This window comes from Haliotis cracherodii, unplaced genomic scaffold, assembly GCF_022045235.1.
Source record: "Haliotis cracherodii isolate W230 unplaced genomic scaffold, xgHalCrac1.p SCAF_13, whole genome shotgun sequence".
Lineage (NCBI taxonomy): Eukaryota > Metazoa > Mollusca > Gastropoda > Lepetellida > Haliotidae > Haliotis > Haliotis cracherodii.
In genome coordinates, this window is record NW_027266268.1 from 22849928 (window position 1) to 22864277 (window position 14350).

At 40.3% G+C, this 14350-nt stretch overlaps 1 protein-coding gene across 2 annotated transcripts; it reads left to right on the top strand.

The window, feature by feature from the left end:
- The first annotated feature begins 1264 nt into the window (after positions 1 to 1264).
- LOC139459073 (mitochondrial-processing peptidase subunit alpha-like) lies at positions 1265 to 13751 on the top strand. Of its 2 annotated transcripts, none has more exons than XM_071240513.1 (12): positions 1265 to 1324; positions 2727 to 2930; positions 3747 to 3826; positions 4457 to 4539; positions 4968 to 5070; positions 6059 to 6151; positions 6477 to 6758; positions 8846 to 9057; positions 9502 to 9592; positions 10744 to 10806; positions 11753 to 11897; positions 13062 to 13751. In XM_071240513.1, exons 1-12 carry the CDS (start codon positions 1270 to 1272, stop codon positions 13235 to 13237), a joined length of 1587 nt encoding a protein of 528 aa, XP_071096614.1. In that variant the 5' UTR covers positions 1265 to 1269; the 3' UTR covers positions 13238 to 13751. The 2 variants fall into 2 exon arrangements, with proteins under 2 accessions (XP_071096614.1, XP_071096615.1); XM_071240514.1 differs by having other exon boundaries at positions 1270 to 1325; positions 2731 to 2930.
- The last annotated feature ends 599 nt before the right edge of the window (positions 13752 to 14350 follow it).

Below are 14350 nucleotides of genomic sequence, written 5' to 3' on the forward strand. Positions count from 1 at the left end.
TCTAGTAAGTATCAATAGTCAGTAAATTCCCTTGTGGAAATCATTATTTACCCATTGAGTCTGGACGATGGGAAAATATTTTGTACGAGGAAAGATTATGTTTATATTCAAAATATGTTTGTTTAAAGAAAGTTAACGAAGACGAAGAACATTACCTGTTGATCTGTCATTGTATGAGAATTTGAGGAGTCAGTATTTTAGGGTTGTGAAAGGACATTTAATATAACCTTATCAATATCATGACATTTGTGACAACCAACATGGCTGGAAACAAGACGCATACATATTTTCAATGAGAGAAAACAATGGACTGAAAAACTCTCTGATATGATATTTTTCCAGAATTTAATTGCCCATAATTAAGGGTGCATATTACACACGAGTGCGTATAATACGCGAATAAATAAGTCTTGTGTACATTGATCAATCGGAAGGGGTGCTAATTGGGTTTGCAACTATCCAATATATAGCCAATATATCAGCAAATATCGCCGTGGGCGCTTATAAGAACCGAGCGCTTATTACGTCGAATACGGTATGTTAATAGTAATGTATTGAACGTACAAAGGTATGCCTGTCATCAATTTATTGTTGGTGAATTGTTTGTGAATTATGGTTCGGGTGGCCTACATTTCCGATATAATAACAAACAATAATCAATTTTATTTCCCAATTTTGTTTGTTTTGTCTACAAGTTCACCCTGGATTTTATCGACGAGAGTGTCCACTACTAATTTTCCTTAAGGTTCAGGCGGGTGATGAGAAAAAATATAGTGTCTTACTGAATAGTTGTAGCACAATAATCACTTAATACAACGGGGCCTGCTCGAGATGTGATAGTTACACACAATTAATTGAATGTGATGGCGGATCCCGACAGCTGAAGTGGTAAAACAATGCCGGCGAAATACAATATTTATAAATGTCAAAAATGTGTTTCATAGATTTTACAAGATAGTTCGTTTTCTACAATTCAAACAAAAATACTTTGAACTCGACGTTTAGCTTGCACCTTTTTCCTACTTGATCATAACAATTATTTTGTGAGTGAAATTTGTGTTCAGCCGTGTTTTTGCAAAACAGGGGGTGTGGTCAATAGGTATTGTTGTCGTAAACAAAACAGTACCCCTATTAATTTCTAACATATATATTTATCCGATCATGGATTCTACAAGGTAGCACTGATTTCGTAACATTAAATATTGAACCATGTTGAATAACAAACATGAAATTAGTTGTCGTAAAAGTGCCGGAAAGCGTTATATCAAAATGGCGACCCGCATGGCGAGTCGTGTTTGGAAAAGAGGATGCCAAAGGTTAAAAAGGTACAGACCTAATTGTAGTTTTGGATGATTCAAACTAACTGTAGCTATCTAATTGCATTATGTGTATTTACAAATCATTGTCAGAACCCGAACATTAGTGCAAATGATTAGCGAACAGTTTGTTTGTGTGACATTGAGAACCTCGTTCTTTCCATAAATCGCTGTTAAATCATTGCATGTAGATCTAAACGTAAACCAGTGTTCAAAATTAGAAATAAGCCTAATTTCTAGGGAAGTATTACTTGTCACTGTGAAAATCTATCGGAGGTAAAGTGACATACCCTGATATATGTTTCATGAAAAGTAGGCTAAATAACATTTTCTGATGCACCTCCGATGCCTTGAATGATTTAATTGTTTTTCTCGATGGTCCCGTGATTATAATTCAAATAAATAATATCCTAGATGAGGCAAATGCATGTATCAGTCATTGTATGAAAGTTACTGTTGGTTGTAGCTGGGTTGGTTGCACGTAGGTTGTAGCTGGGTTGGTTGAACGTAGGTTGTAGCAAGCGTGGAAAGGGTTGTAGGCAGCTGTAACATGTGGAAGGACCGGTTCCACAGCCAAGAAAGTCCATGGGTACTAGGGCTGTCATGATTTACTCGCGTATACAGTGAATCAAACCGTATCCATTCATGAATTCGTTATTGGTGGCCACTACATGCACTAGAATCGAATATTTATGAATATGCAATCATGTGCATTTAAGTACCCTGTAGCTACATATATCCTTAAGAACAGCATATTATATGCATAGATTTCTTCAAAGACAACACTCTTATAACAGGTGTATAATACTTTATTTGACAGTATTGTTGTCACTGGTCAGTGTCGCATTTGAGCAGATACTAGTACCTGGAAAAGTGCAGTATTTAAATGTATAATATATTAATAGTTAACCAACCATGTCAAATAATTTATGATGTTATTGTTTCACTGTATATAACAAAGAATACATCAGCTGCTGACTTGTTATTCACGAATTAATATCCGTATTCATTACCCTATATTCATGATATGAATCATATTCGCCTCATAGTGTAATCATGGTAATGGGTACAGTCCTTTTTTCAGTTCAAATCGGTGGAATAATGTAAACATGAGTTTGTTGTTCATGTCATCATTTAAATGCAAGTCATCATTGAGCTCACATGCTGTGGACCGGAGTTCCAAAATATTGTTTGGCAAGTAGTACACTCCAAGGGCTAAGGATAGAGTTGGGGGTAAAGTACCCAACCCTAGCACAACTGACCATAAGACTCGAAGAGGTATGCAAGATCCATGAAGCAAGAGCCACTGGCAGCAGCCTCAGCCAAAAAGCTAAGCTGTACTTGTTGCCAAGATTTTTAAAACTAATTCCCTCATCAACATGACCACTCAAATGATTCTCTCATGTTCCGGCAGCCCAAAATGTCGGAGTTTCTGCAGCAGCACTCCTGGGGCAGACATCACCTCTGTGCCGCTGTCCAAGCCCCTACCGAACATGCCCCTCCCCCAGTATGCCTCTGTTGGGGGGTCATCAGCTGACACTCAGGTCACGGTACTCAACAACGGCCTCTCAGTGGCGTCACAGAACAAATTTGGACAATTCTGTACAGTAGGAGGTAGGGAGGGTGTCTTGTGTGTTTTTTTCTCATGAAAGACTTATTTTGCCAACAACATGAATAAGCATGATAAGAATTAATGAAACTAAGCACCAATGCAATATAAAGAGAATTTTGCGCAAGTGTCAAATTTTCATACTCATTTCAGAGCTCCAGATAAGCTTTTGGTGTTGTGGGTATTTTACCCATGCATTTTAAAATCATTTGGTATCAGTAATTCTATCTGGGTATTCAACTTTCTGTTACCACTAGTTTTTACACATGTGGGTATTTAAGTTAAATATTTAAAAACACTATTCATCTAGTCCCTGCAAACTGGTGTCGTGTGGGTTTGACAGCTTTATAGGACTCCAAAATACCACGATACTTCCACACAAAAGTGTGATGGCAAATGATCATGATGTAACTGTCATCGTGGAGTTTGGCAGGGTTGACGGAATGTCTGTTTATAATTTCAAAATAAGTTGCTGATTTGCTAATCGAATATGCAGGGTTACTTACAATATCTTGATGATACGCACAAGTTTTATTTTTGTAGCGTATCTGTAATATTCGTTGCGTATTTGATACGCTTGGATTTTATTTTACTGCGTATTTCTGCATTTCTTATGCATATTTTACGCAGATACGCAGCTTATCTGGAGCTCTGTCATTTTGAGAAATGTGTATCCGATTTCTTAAGTGTAATCGTTATGGATTAACAGTATGATAACCTAGTTCTGAATGTTGAACCAACATGTGCTATGTTTAACAGTCACATTGTGTTTATTATATCTCAAAGACGGAATAATAATTAATTCCTCTCCCATGTTTCAGTTGTGTTGGACTCAGGGTCAAGATACGAAGTTGCTTACCCCAGTGGGGTCTCCCACTTCCTGGAGAAACTAGCTTTCTGTGTAAGTAGTTCACTACCCGTGCTATGTGAACATTGGAACTAAACAGTATGTTACTTTCATGTGGGGGTTAGCAAGCTTAGAAAAGTTCCCAGCTTTCAACTGCTGTTATGAGAGAGAGGGGCGATCGGGTAGCCTAGTGGTTAAAGCGTTCGCTCGTCACACCGAAGACCTGAGTTCGATTCCTGACATGGGTACAATGTGTGAAGCCCATTGCTGGAATATTGCTAAAAGCGGCATAAAACCATACTCACTCACTATGAGAGAGAACTATGTTTAAAATGGTGGTCAGGCTCTGTGACATGGCTGATTGTGTGCCAAAATACCCAATGGCGTTGATTGTTGCTTGTATTTTTCAGCCACTAGTTAGCCTGGTTCAGACTCCATTGTTCACATCTCGTTATGATATGATGAGTGTGGTGAAGTTGCTCGTACACTCAGCAGGTACACAACGCTGCTAAATATGCCCAATTCATCATCCACATCTTTAGTTGTGTCCTGATACAAATATTTAATTGATACTGGAAATAATAAATATAGCTTACATTTATATAGCGATCATTATCTGTACAAAAATAATGGATAGATAATCCATTACCATGATAATTAACATCCTTGTCATTCAACTTGCAGTCAACAACAGAATATGAAAATCGGGATCACATTCTGCAAGAACTTGAGAAGCATGGTGGGATATGTGACTGTCAGGGGTCAAGGTACTGTATAAAGAGGGGGGAGGGGGAATCGGCCTGGTGGTTGAAATTGTGCAGCGCCAAAAATACAAGTAACCCGTTTTGATCCCAGTGGCAGATTTTGCCTTTTGAGTGAGAAATTAGCTTATAATTTTTTATTCTCTGTTTTACGCTGTATTATTTTTTTAAGTTTGGTTGAGCATTTGTTTTATGATGTGCAAAGTTGCTATGTTGACTTTACTTGAACAATGCATGACCTGCCTCATGTGTAATTGACCCCCAATGACATGGCTTAGTGCTCATGCTATCAATCCCTGGTTTGCAAGGTCAAGACTTGATATAGCAGGAAAACTGTCTACTTCACAGCAAAATAACATTCACTGACCTATTCTCGTCATGTCAGACTGTGTCATGAGATTGCGTCATGTCATGTCATGTCACCTGTGTTTCAGAGACACGCTGATATACGCGGCCTCGGCGGAAACAACAGGACTGCCAGCTGTCATGAACATTTTGTCGGAGGTCGTCCTGCGTCCCAACATAACAGACAATGAGGTCAGCTTGTTTGTGCTTACATCCAATCAATGCCATTGATTTACCTTCTCACTGCATTGAGATTCACAACATGAAGCGTCGGTTACAAGCTGTTGTTTATCACTTATTATTATGCTGAAAAAGAGTTGTTCAGCTGTTACAGGTAGACAAAGATCTTAGCTTGGTGCTATAATGCATGATTTAGTGGCAACAGATATATTTTTATAGCTGAGGCAGTGGGTTAGCCTAGTGGTTGAAGCGTTGGCTCATAGACTGAAGACCTAGGTTTGAATCTCCAGATGGGTTAAGGGTGTCATGCTTGTACTTGTCTCATGATGAGGTTAGGCGGTCGGGTAGCCTAATGGTTAAAGCGTTCGCTCGTCACACGGAGACCCGGGTTTGATTCCAGACATGGGTACAATGTGTGAAGCCCATTCCTGGTGTCCCCTGCCCTGATATTGCTGGAATATTGCTAAAAGCGGCGTAAAACCATACTCACTCACTCACTCATGATAAGGTTAGCCTTTGTTGTTACATTTGGCTCATAAAGATCCGGGAAGAGAATATGTCTTCAGCAATCCATGCAATTTGTAAGAGGCGACTAATGGGATCGGGTGGTCAGGCCCGCTGACTTGGTTGATGCATGTCATCGTATCCCAATTGCGTGGATTGATGTTCATGATATCAATCACTGGATTATCTGGTCCAGACTCAATTATTTACAGACTGACGTCATATTGCTAGAGTATTGCTCGGTGTGGCGTAAAACAATACAAACGCACTGAAAGTTAACAAGTTGAAGCATCAATATTATCATCTTCATTTCCAAGAAAAAGAACCATATGATGAAATGTTTGATGTATGCTACTCAAGAAGAATACCGGACTGTTTCGTGTGATTATAGTTAATCTGTCATGGCTGGTGAGTATTACAACACACAACCATCCAATTGTGGATGTTCTTTAACTTGTTTTGAGTAGTATATTGTAAACTGTGTCTGTTTGTAAAGCTTGAAGACTCCCGGGTAGCGATATCATTTGAACTGGAGAATCTCAACATGCAGCCCGACCCCGAGCCCCTGCTGATGGAGCTTATCCATGCTGTGAGTTGTACTGGAACATTGATCATAGGGCCAACATTAGGGGACACCAACTTGCCCAGTGATGAGTCGTTATTATGCTGAGTTACTATTTATTGCTAGACATAATATTGGTAAGGTCAGATTTTGTTTGCCACTATACCGAGGGGCAAAATGAAAAACAATTAAAATCAGGGTTGATTTTGTGGTTAATTTCATAAAATAAATATTTTTTATACAACAGTAATACAAGCAAAATTTTGTTAAAAAACACCCATAGGAATTTGGGGGCTTTTTTTTGTCCAGATGACAAAAAAAATGATTTGGTGAATCTGATCGCATGTTCCAGGCCGCCTTCCGAGACAACACTGTAGGTCTGCCCAGGTTCTGTCCCACTGAGAACATCGCGGTCCACACCCGGAGCAGTCTGTACACGTATCTGAAGAACTTCCACAGCCCCAGGAGGATGGTGGTTGCAGGGGTGGGGATGGACCACCAGCACCTCGTGCAGCTCACACAGGAGTACTTCGTCAACAGGAAGTCCCCCATCTGGACCGAGCATGTTGGGATCATCGACACCAACAAGGCGGACGACAAGTCCGTGGCACAGTACACAGGGGGCAATTTACAAGTAGGTCGGACTTGTTCAGTCATCATGTTCATATGTTAAGTTGGTTGTGTTGTGAGGCAGGATTGTCATAAATATCCCCCGCCCCAACGAAGTTGGCAGGGGATATAGAAATGGGTTCCGTCCGTGTGTGTGCATGTGTGTGTGCGTGCGTGTGTGCGTCCTGATATCTTTTCCGGAGCATAACTCAGAAACTGTTAAATATTTCTCTACGAAACTTTGCATGTCTATCAGACTCATGCTGAACTGGTGCCTTTTGCTATTTAGGGATTTTATAAATTTATATTTTTTACGTTTCCCTGGCAACAAGTTGGACTTAGGTTCTATAAGGGTGGTGTTCGTTTCCGGAGCGTAACTCAAAACCCATTCAAAAACCATTAAATCTTTCTTACAAAACTTTGCATGTCTACTAGGCACATACTGAACTGGTGCCTTTTGCTATTTAGTAATTTTAAATTTTTTTATTTTTTACGTTTCCATTGCAACAAGTTGGACTTAGGTTCTATAGGGTAGAGTTTCTTTCCGGAGCATAACTCAAAACCCATTCAATACTTTCCAACAAAATCTGTGCATGTTTACCAGACACATACTGGACTGGTGCCTCTTGCTATTTAGGAATTTGAGAAATTTTTATTTTTCACGTTTCCATGGCAATAAGTTGGACTTAGGTTCTACAGGGGTGGTGTTCGTTTCCGGAGTGTAACTCAAAAACCGTTAAATACTTTCTTACAAAACTTTGCATGTCTACCAGGCACATACTGAACTGGTGCCTTTTGATATATAGCACTTTTAGAAATTTTTATTGTTTATGTTTCCATGACAACAAGTTGGATTTAAGTTTTAATATAGGATTGGTTTACTTAAGTAGTATAACAAATAAACTGTTAAATATTTTCTTGCCAAACATTGCATGTCTATATATAAAGCGCATACTGAACTAGTGCCATTTGATATTAAGGAGTTTAAGAAATGTTTATTTTAGAATTTTCATTGCAGCTATTTTGACATGGGCTAAGAGAAATGTACAGATTGTGTTTGAACTGAAACCCTATGTACGGAAAGTGTTTGAACTGAAACCCTACGTACAGATAGTGTTTGAACTGAAACCCTATGTACGGATAGTGTTTGAACTGAAACCCTTTGTATGGATAGTGTTTGAAATGAAACCCTATGTACAGATAGTGTTTGAACTGAAACCCTACGTACAGATAGTGTTTGAACTGAAACCCTATGTACGGATAGTGTTTGAACTGAAACCCTTTGTATGGATAGTGTTTGAACTGAAACCCTATGTTCGGATAGTGTTTGAACTGAAACCCTTTGTATGGATAGTGTTTGAACTGAAACTCTTTGTATGGATAGTGTTTGAACTGAAACCCTTTGTATGGATAGTGTTCGAACTGAAACCCTATGTTCGGATAGTGTTTGAACTGAAACCCTTTGTATGGATAGTGTTTGAACTGAAACTCTTTGTATAGATAGTGTTTGAACTGAAACCCTTTGTATGGATAGTGTTTGAACTGAAACCCTATGTTCGGATAGTGTTTGAACTAAAACCCTATGTACGGATAGTGTTTGAACTGAAACTCTTTGTATGGATAGTTTTTGAACTGAAACTCTTTGTATGGATAGTTTTTTAACTGAAACTCTTTGTATGGATAGTGTTTGAACTGAAACTCTTTGTATGGATAGTGTTTGAACTGAAACCCTATGTTCGGATAGTGTTTGAACTGAAACCCTATGTATGGATATTGTTTGAACTGAAACTCTTTGTATGGATAGTGTTTGAACTGAAACCCTATGTTCGGATAGTGTTTGAACTGAAACCCTATGTATGGATATTGTTTGAACTGAAACCCTTTGTATGGATAGTGTTTGAACTGAAACCCTTTGTATAGATAGTGTTTTGAATTGAAACCCCATGACACACAATATTATATGACTAAAAATGAGACTCTGTAACTTGTGGACTCTCAGTGATAAGTTTGTTTTATTTATCAACTGTTGGATGTACATAAATGTTGCACAGCATGTAACTCTCTGAACACACAGAACAGACCTGGAACTGACTGGCTTTTGTCCCTCATCAGGTGGAGAAAGATTTATCGGATGTGAGTCTAGGGCCAACCCCATTCCCAGAACTGGCGCATGTTGTGATCGGGTTGGAGAGTTGTTCCCATCAGGACCCTGACTTCGTGGCCTTCTGCGTGCTCAACATGATGATGGGGGGCGGGGGATCCTTCTCTGCCGGGGGTCCAGGCAAAGGCATGTACACACGGCTGTACCTTAACGTTCTCAACAGGTAGGGAATGTTAGAACAAGCCACTCTGTGTCATACCACTCCATATATGGTATTGATCACCTAACCATTCTTCTGGAAAACCACTAATCCTCAACATGCTCAGACACAGTACAAATACTATGGTCAGTTGACCCGTAAAGATCGAAGGTAGAATAGGTCTTCAGCAATCCACGCTTGCCCTAAAAGGTGACTATGCTTGTTGTAAGAGGCAACAAAGGGGATCGGGTGATCAGGCTCGCTGACTTGGTCGATGCATGTCATGGTATCCCAATTGCAAGGATTGATGCTCATGATGTCAATCACTGGATTTTCTGGTCCAGACTCAATTATTTACAGCTATATATGTAGCTGGTATATTGCTGAGTGCAGTGTTAAACAAGAAACAAATCAACAAACACTAGTCAGCTCCCTGGGGAGTATACGATGTCCCTCCTCTGTGTGCAGGTATCACTGGATGTACAACGCTACAGCCTTCAACCACGCCTACCAGGACACTGGCCTCTTCTGCATCCACGCCAGCTCTCACCCCTCACAGGTAACTTTCACATGTCCCCAAGTCGTGTTTCTCAGTGTCTATACCCTTCCTGGGGCACGGGCGGCTCAGTCGTCTAAGGCGCCACGATTCGCTGTGCAGAGTTGCGTCCCTTGGGCACGCCAGAATCCTATGATTGTGGGTTCGAATCCCAGGTCGCCCCGATTATGTTTCTAGGTTTGTCAGCACCATACCTGTGCTCGTGGGTTTCACCGAAGTGGTAAACGTCTGAGACCTGCATCACTTCGGGCATTCCTCCTACATCAAGCTGACACGCCATGATATAACTGGAATAATGTTAAAAGCGGAGTTAAACACAACTCACTCACTCACTCACTATACCCTTCCTTGTCATTGACTGTCGACAGAAACATCACCAGGAATTGATCTGAGATTTTAGATTTCTCGTGGCAGGCAAACTGGGAAAAATTTACTTTTTATTACTTTTGAGGTGGTGGTGGGGAGTGTTCCAAAAGCCATAAATTTCCTTTGTTCAATCATTTTCTTTTATACAGCTTACCATTGCTAAGCTATCACTTAGTTATAATGTAACCCTCACAGGTACATATCACACATCCACCAAGAGTGAGTGAGTATGGTTTTACGCCGCTTTTAGCAATATTCCAGCAATATCACGGCGGGGGACACCAGAAATGGACTTCACACATTGTACCTAGTCTTCGGAGTGACAAGCGAAGGCTTTAACCACCAAGCTAACGTACTGCCCACGTCCACAAAGAAGGGCAAATCAATGTATTTTCCCCGGTTCTGTAGCTGTAGGGCTGAGTATTGACCTCCGACCAAGCTGATAATGCCCCAAGTTGCATCCCTGATGGACAAGACAAGATCGGCCCCTGGCCTATGGTTCTGAAACCTGACCTATCATTTTCAAAATGATCATGTCACTTCACCAACATAACCCATAAGTACTCAAAAATATTTTGAAGGTTTCATTTTCTAATTTGCCGAATGTACCGTAAGTCAGAATTGCTGATCATACATTCTTTTTAAACGATTGTGGGAACAATTCTTGCCTTAGCATTATTATGAATTGTTTTTTATATGAGGGAGTAATGGAAATATCCTTATCAAAAGTATAAGTGAAGCAACATTTTATCCTCTGTATGATGAGTGTACCCTATGTGTTCTCACAGCTGACTGAACTCGTGGAGGTCATTGTCAGAGAGGTCGTCAACACTGCCAGCAAAGTCTTCCCGGTAAGCCTTCACCAGTCTTCACAGGTCAAGAGATATATTCAACACATCTGATAGGGTACAAGTTGCCATGTAGTCTTAGGTGACACATTTTGCTGTACATAGTTACATTCCTTGGCCATGCCACGATCCGCTTACCTTGGGTTATTGTTGGTTTTGATCTTTGGTACGCAGCACCATACAAACTTGATAAGATGCTGCAATCTGAATCACATTGGACTTTCCTCCCAAAATAAGAAGGCATGAATTCAAAGTGAACAAAATTCATTCACTCACACACTCATTCACAAATATGTATTATGCAGGCATCCAAATGGTCACTCCGGGGCTGAATTTGTTTGTTTTTTCTTTAACACCGCATTCAGCAATATTCCAGCTATATGATGGCAGTCCGGTAATTATCATGTCTGGACCAGACAATCCAGTGATTGACATCATGAGCATCAATCCAAGCAATTGGGATATGATGACATGCATCAACCAAGTCAGCGAGCCCGAAAACCCGATCCTGTTAGTCACCTCTTATGACAAGCATATACGCCATATACGGCAAGCATGGGTTGCTGAAGACCTATTCTACCCGGATCTGGTCCCAGGTTAGCTATGCTTGTGGAGCGAGGTGGCTCAATGGAACAGGTGATCAGACTCTGTGAATTGGCTGATCAGCACTCTATCGGTGTTGATCATTGCTCATAATATCAACCACTGGTTTGTCTGGTCTAGATTTTAACTTTTACAGGCTGCTGTCATATAGCTGGAATATTACTGGGTGTGGTTTCAAACCATTCACAAACCCACCCACCCACCTGCTTCTGTGGTGATGTAGCCATCAAATCTGCTGTTTCAGTCAGAGGTGGTTATTATGATTTGATACCCCTGATTGACCAATCAGAATCGAGTAGTTTCCAAATTCACGATATAATTAGATGCTAATTCCCTCCCTCCCCAGGATGAGTTGGACCGAGCTAAGCGACAGGTCCAGTCTATGCTACTGATGAACCTGGAGTCTAGGCCTGTGGTGTTCGAGGACATCGGCCGACAGGTGCTGGCCAACGGCCATCGCAAACCAGCCAAATACTTCTACGAAGAAATCAGTGAGTATCTGTGCAGTGATCTAGCACTATGTCTGTTACCATGGTTACTAAGTGAAGGAAAGAGACAGCCCTAATTTTATGCATGAGTGCACAACTTGAGTCAACAAAAAATACAAGAGTGAGTGAGTGAGTTTGGTTTTACGCCGCTTTTAGCAATATTCCAGCAATATCACGGCGATGGACACCAGAAATGGGCTTCACACATTGTGCCCATGTCGGGAATCGAACCCGGGTCTTCGACGTGACAAGCGAACGCTTTAACCACAAGGCTACCCGACCGCCCCCAAAAATACAAGACATAATATAAGCATGATACGGTTCATGCTATAACCCACTGGTTCACATTTATTCTATAGGTCTCTCTTTTTTTGTGAACAGAATTATTTTTTTCACGTTTTGCCAGGTTGATCAGTAGTTGATATGAAAATAGCATTTTCAATTATTATTTTGTAATTGTAAGAAACATGGGTCAGTAGGATGAGAGAAAAATAAAACTACACTAAATATGAATTGAAATTATTAACTATTCCTGATTTTTCTATAAGTTATTAACATAATTCTTCTTAACGTTTTGCCATCAGTAGTTGATATGAACATAGACTTTTCAATTATTATTTATTATTGTAAGAAAATTGGGTCGATTGGGCCAAGAGAAAAATAAAACTACTCTAAAAATGAATTGAACTTATTTTTCCATTCCTGATTTTTAGGGTCTATTGATCTGTATACAAGTAATTAAATAAAATAAAACATTATTTTTATGCAGTTGTGATATGCTTGTTATAATATAATTACTAGTCAAGGTCATTACTGGGAGGATATGGGATAGAATAAGTCTTCAGCAACCCATGCTTGCCATAAAAGGCGACTGCTTGTCGTAAGAGGCGACTAACGGGATAAGTGGTCAGGTTTGCTTACTTGATTGATGCATGTCATTGTATCCCAATTGCGTGGATCGATGCTCATGATGTCAATCACTGGATTGTCTGGTTCAGACTCGATTATTTGCAGACCACCGTCATATAGCTGGAATATAGCCGAGTGGGGTGTTCAACAACAAACAAAAACAAAAAAACAAACAAACAAAACAAACATTTCTGGGTGAGGAATTTAAACAAACAACATTCTGACTCAAAGTGATGGCTAATCTCGTTCACCTTGCAGACAAGATCACCGAGGAAGACATCAGAAGAGTTGCTACCAGGATGTTGCGAAGTAGACCTGCTGTAGCTGCCTACGGTTCTCTGTCACAGATGCCGTCGTACGGGAACATCGAGACTGCTCTGGCTAGCAAAGATGGCCGCATGCCAAGGAAATTCTCACTTTTCCGCTCTTCATGATTGAAGAGTTCTGTAGTTCTAGACTTGAGATATTTACACCTGTGTCTGTCAAGAGGTATTGGAGACACGCTCAAGGCCAAAGATGTGCGCACCTCAACATGGTTTTATTGGAATGGAACACTGGATGTTTTTCTGTGATTTATGTCACATGTGCTCCACTAATCTTCAATACATTTGTATGAAGTCTTTATTTTAGTGATATTGTCAAGGGCAAATATCGTGACTGGTGTTTATTTCAAAGTGTTTTTACAGTGTACCCTGTGTCTGTATCTGTTCTTTGTAACATTGGGATTGAACCCATGATCAGCGGATCCTGTCAGCTGAGGGACACAACTCTGCAAATTGATTAAGAAGACAATTTTGCCAATCAGTCCACCAGATTTTGTATTGTGAATTTTGTGCTGTTCATCTTTGTGCCCCTACTTGTCCCTGTAATATATCATGGACTTTCACAGAGACGAGATGACACTGAACTGGGGCATTTGCGATGTCAGGAAAGGCATTGTGAGACAACCTAAATAAAATTATATAAAAGTTAAGTTTTTGTGTGTTTTGTATACAATGTTTGAACTTAGAGACTGGCCATTGGTGGTGGTGTGTGTGTGTGCGTGTGTGCATGCGTGGGATTTTATCAAAATGTTGAATGTTGTCCCACATTATTATGCTTTAGATTGTAAGAAAAGAAATCGTCAGCCATAAATAAAACATTGTAGCAAGATGTTTTCTATCAAAAATATTTCAGCTCAGTATCAATTACTAGCTGGGTTTGCAGCTGTACCTGAAAAAATATCTAGTCTTTCTGTAGGAGCAGCCTTTTTCTGGAGGTAGCATGATGTCACCAGATCTAACTGACCACAGAGATCAAGTGTCATAACTTCTTCATGTTTTCATGACTACCTTCGTTGTCTGGGTGTGGTGTGTGTGTGTGTGTGTGTGTTGTTGGGTTCGATTCCCGTCATGGGTACAATGTGTGAAGCCCATTTCTGGTGTCCCCCGCCGTGAAATTGCTGGAATATTGCTAGAAGCGGCGGAAACAATTCTCAATCACTCCCTCACTCCATGGTCTGCTGGGTAGATTATCTACCCGAAGAATAGAAGGGTGGTGCTTATTGC

What these genes read in the sequence shown, in the direction of transcription:
- LOC139459073 (XM_071240513.1), top strand. Translation starts at nt 1,270, where the DNA reads ATGGCGACCCGCATGGCGAGTCGTGTTTGGAAAAGAGGATGCCAAAGG. An exon ending in AGGATGCCAAAGGTTAAAAA is followed by an intron (nt 1,325 to 2,726) that starts GGTACAGACCTA and finishes TCTCATGTTCCG; the next exon opens with GCAGCCCAAAATGTCGGAGT. An exon ending in TGGAGAAACTAGCTTTCTGT is followed by an intron (nt 3,827 to 4,456) that starts GTAAGTAGTTCA and finishes TTCAACTTGCAG; the next exon opens with TCAACAACAGAATATGAAAA.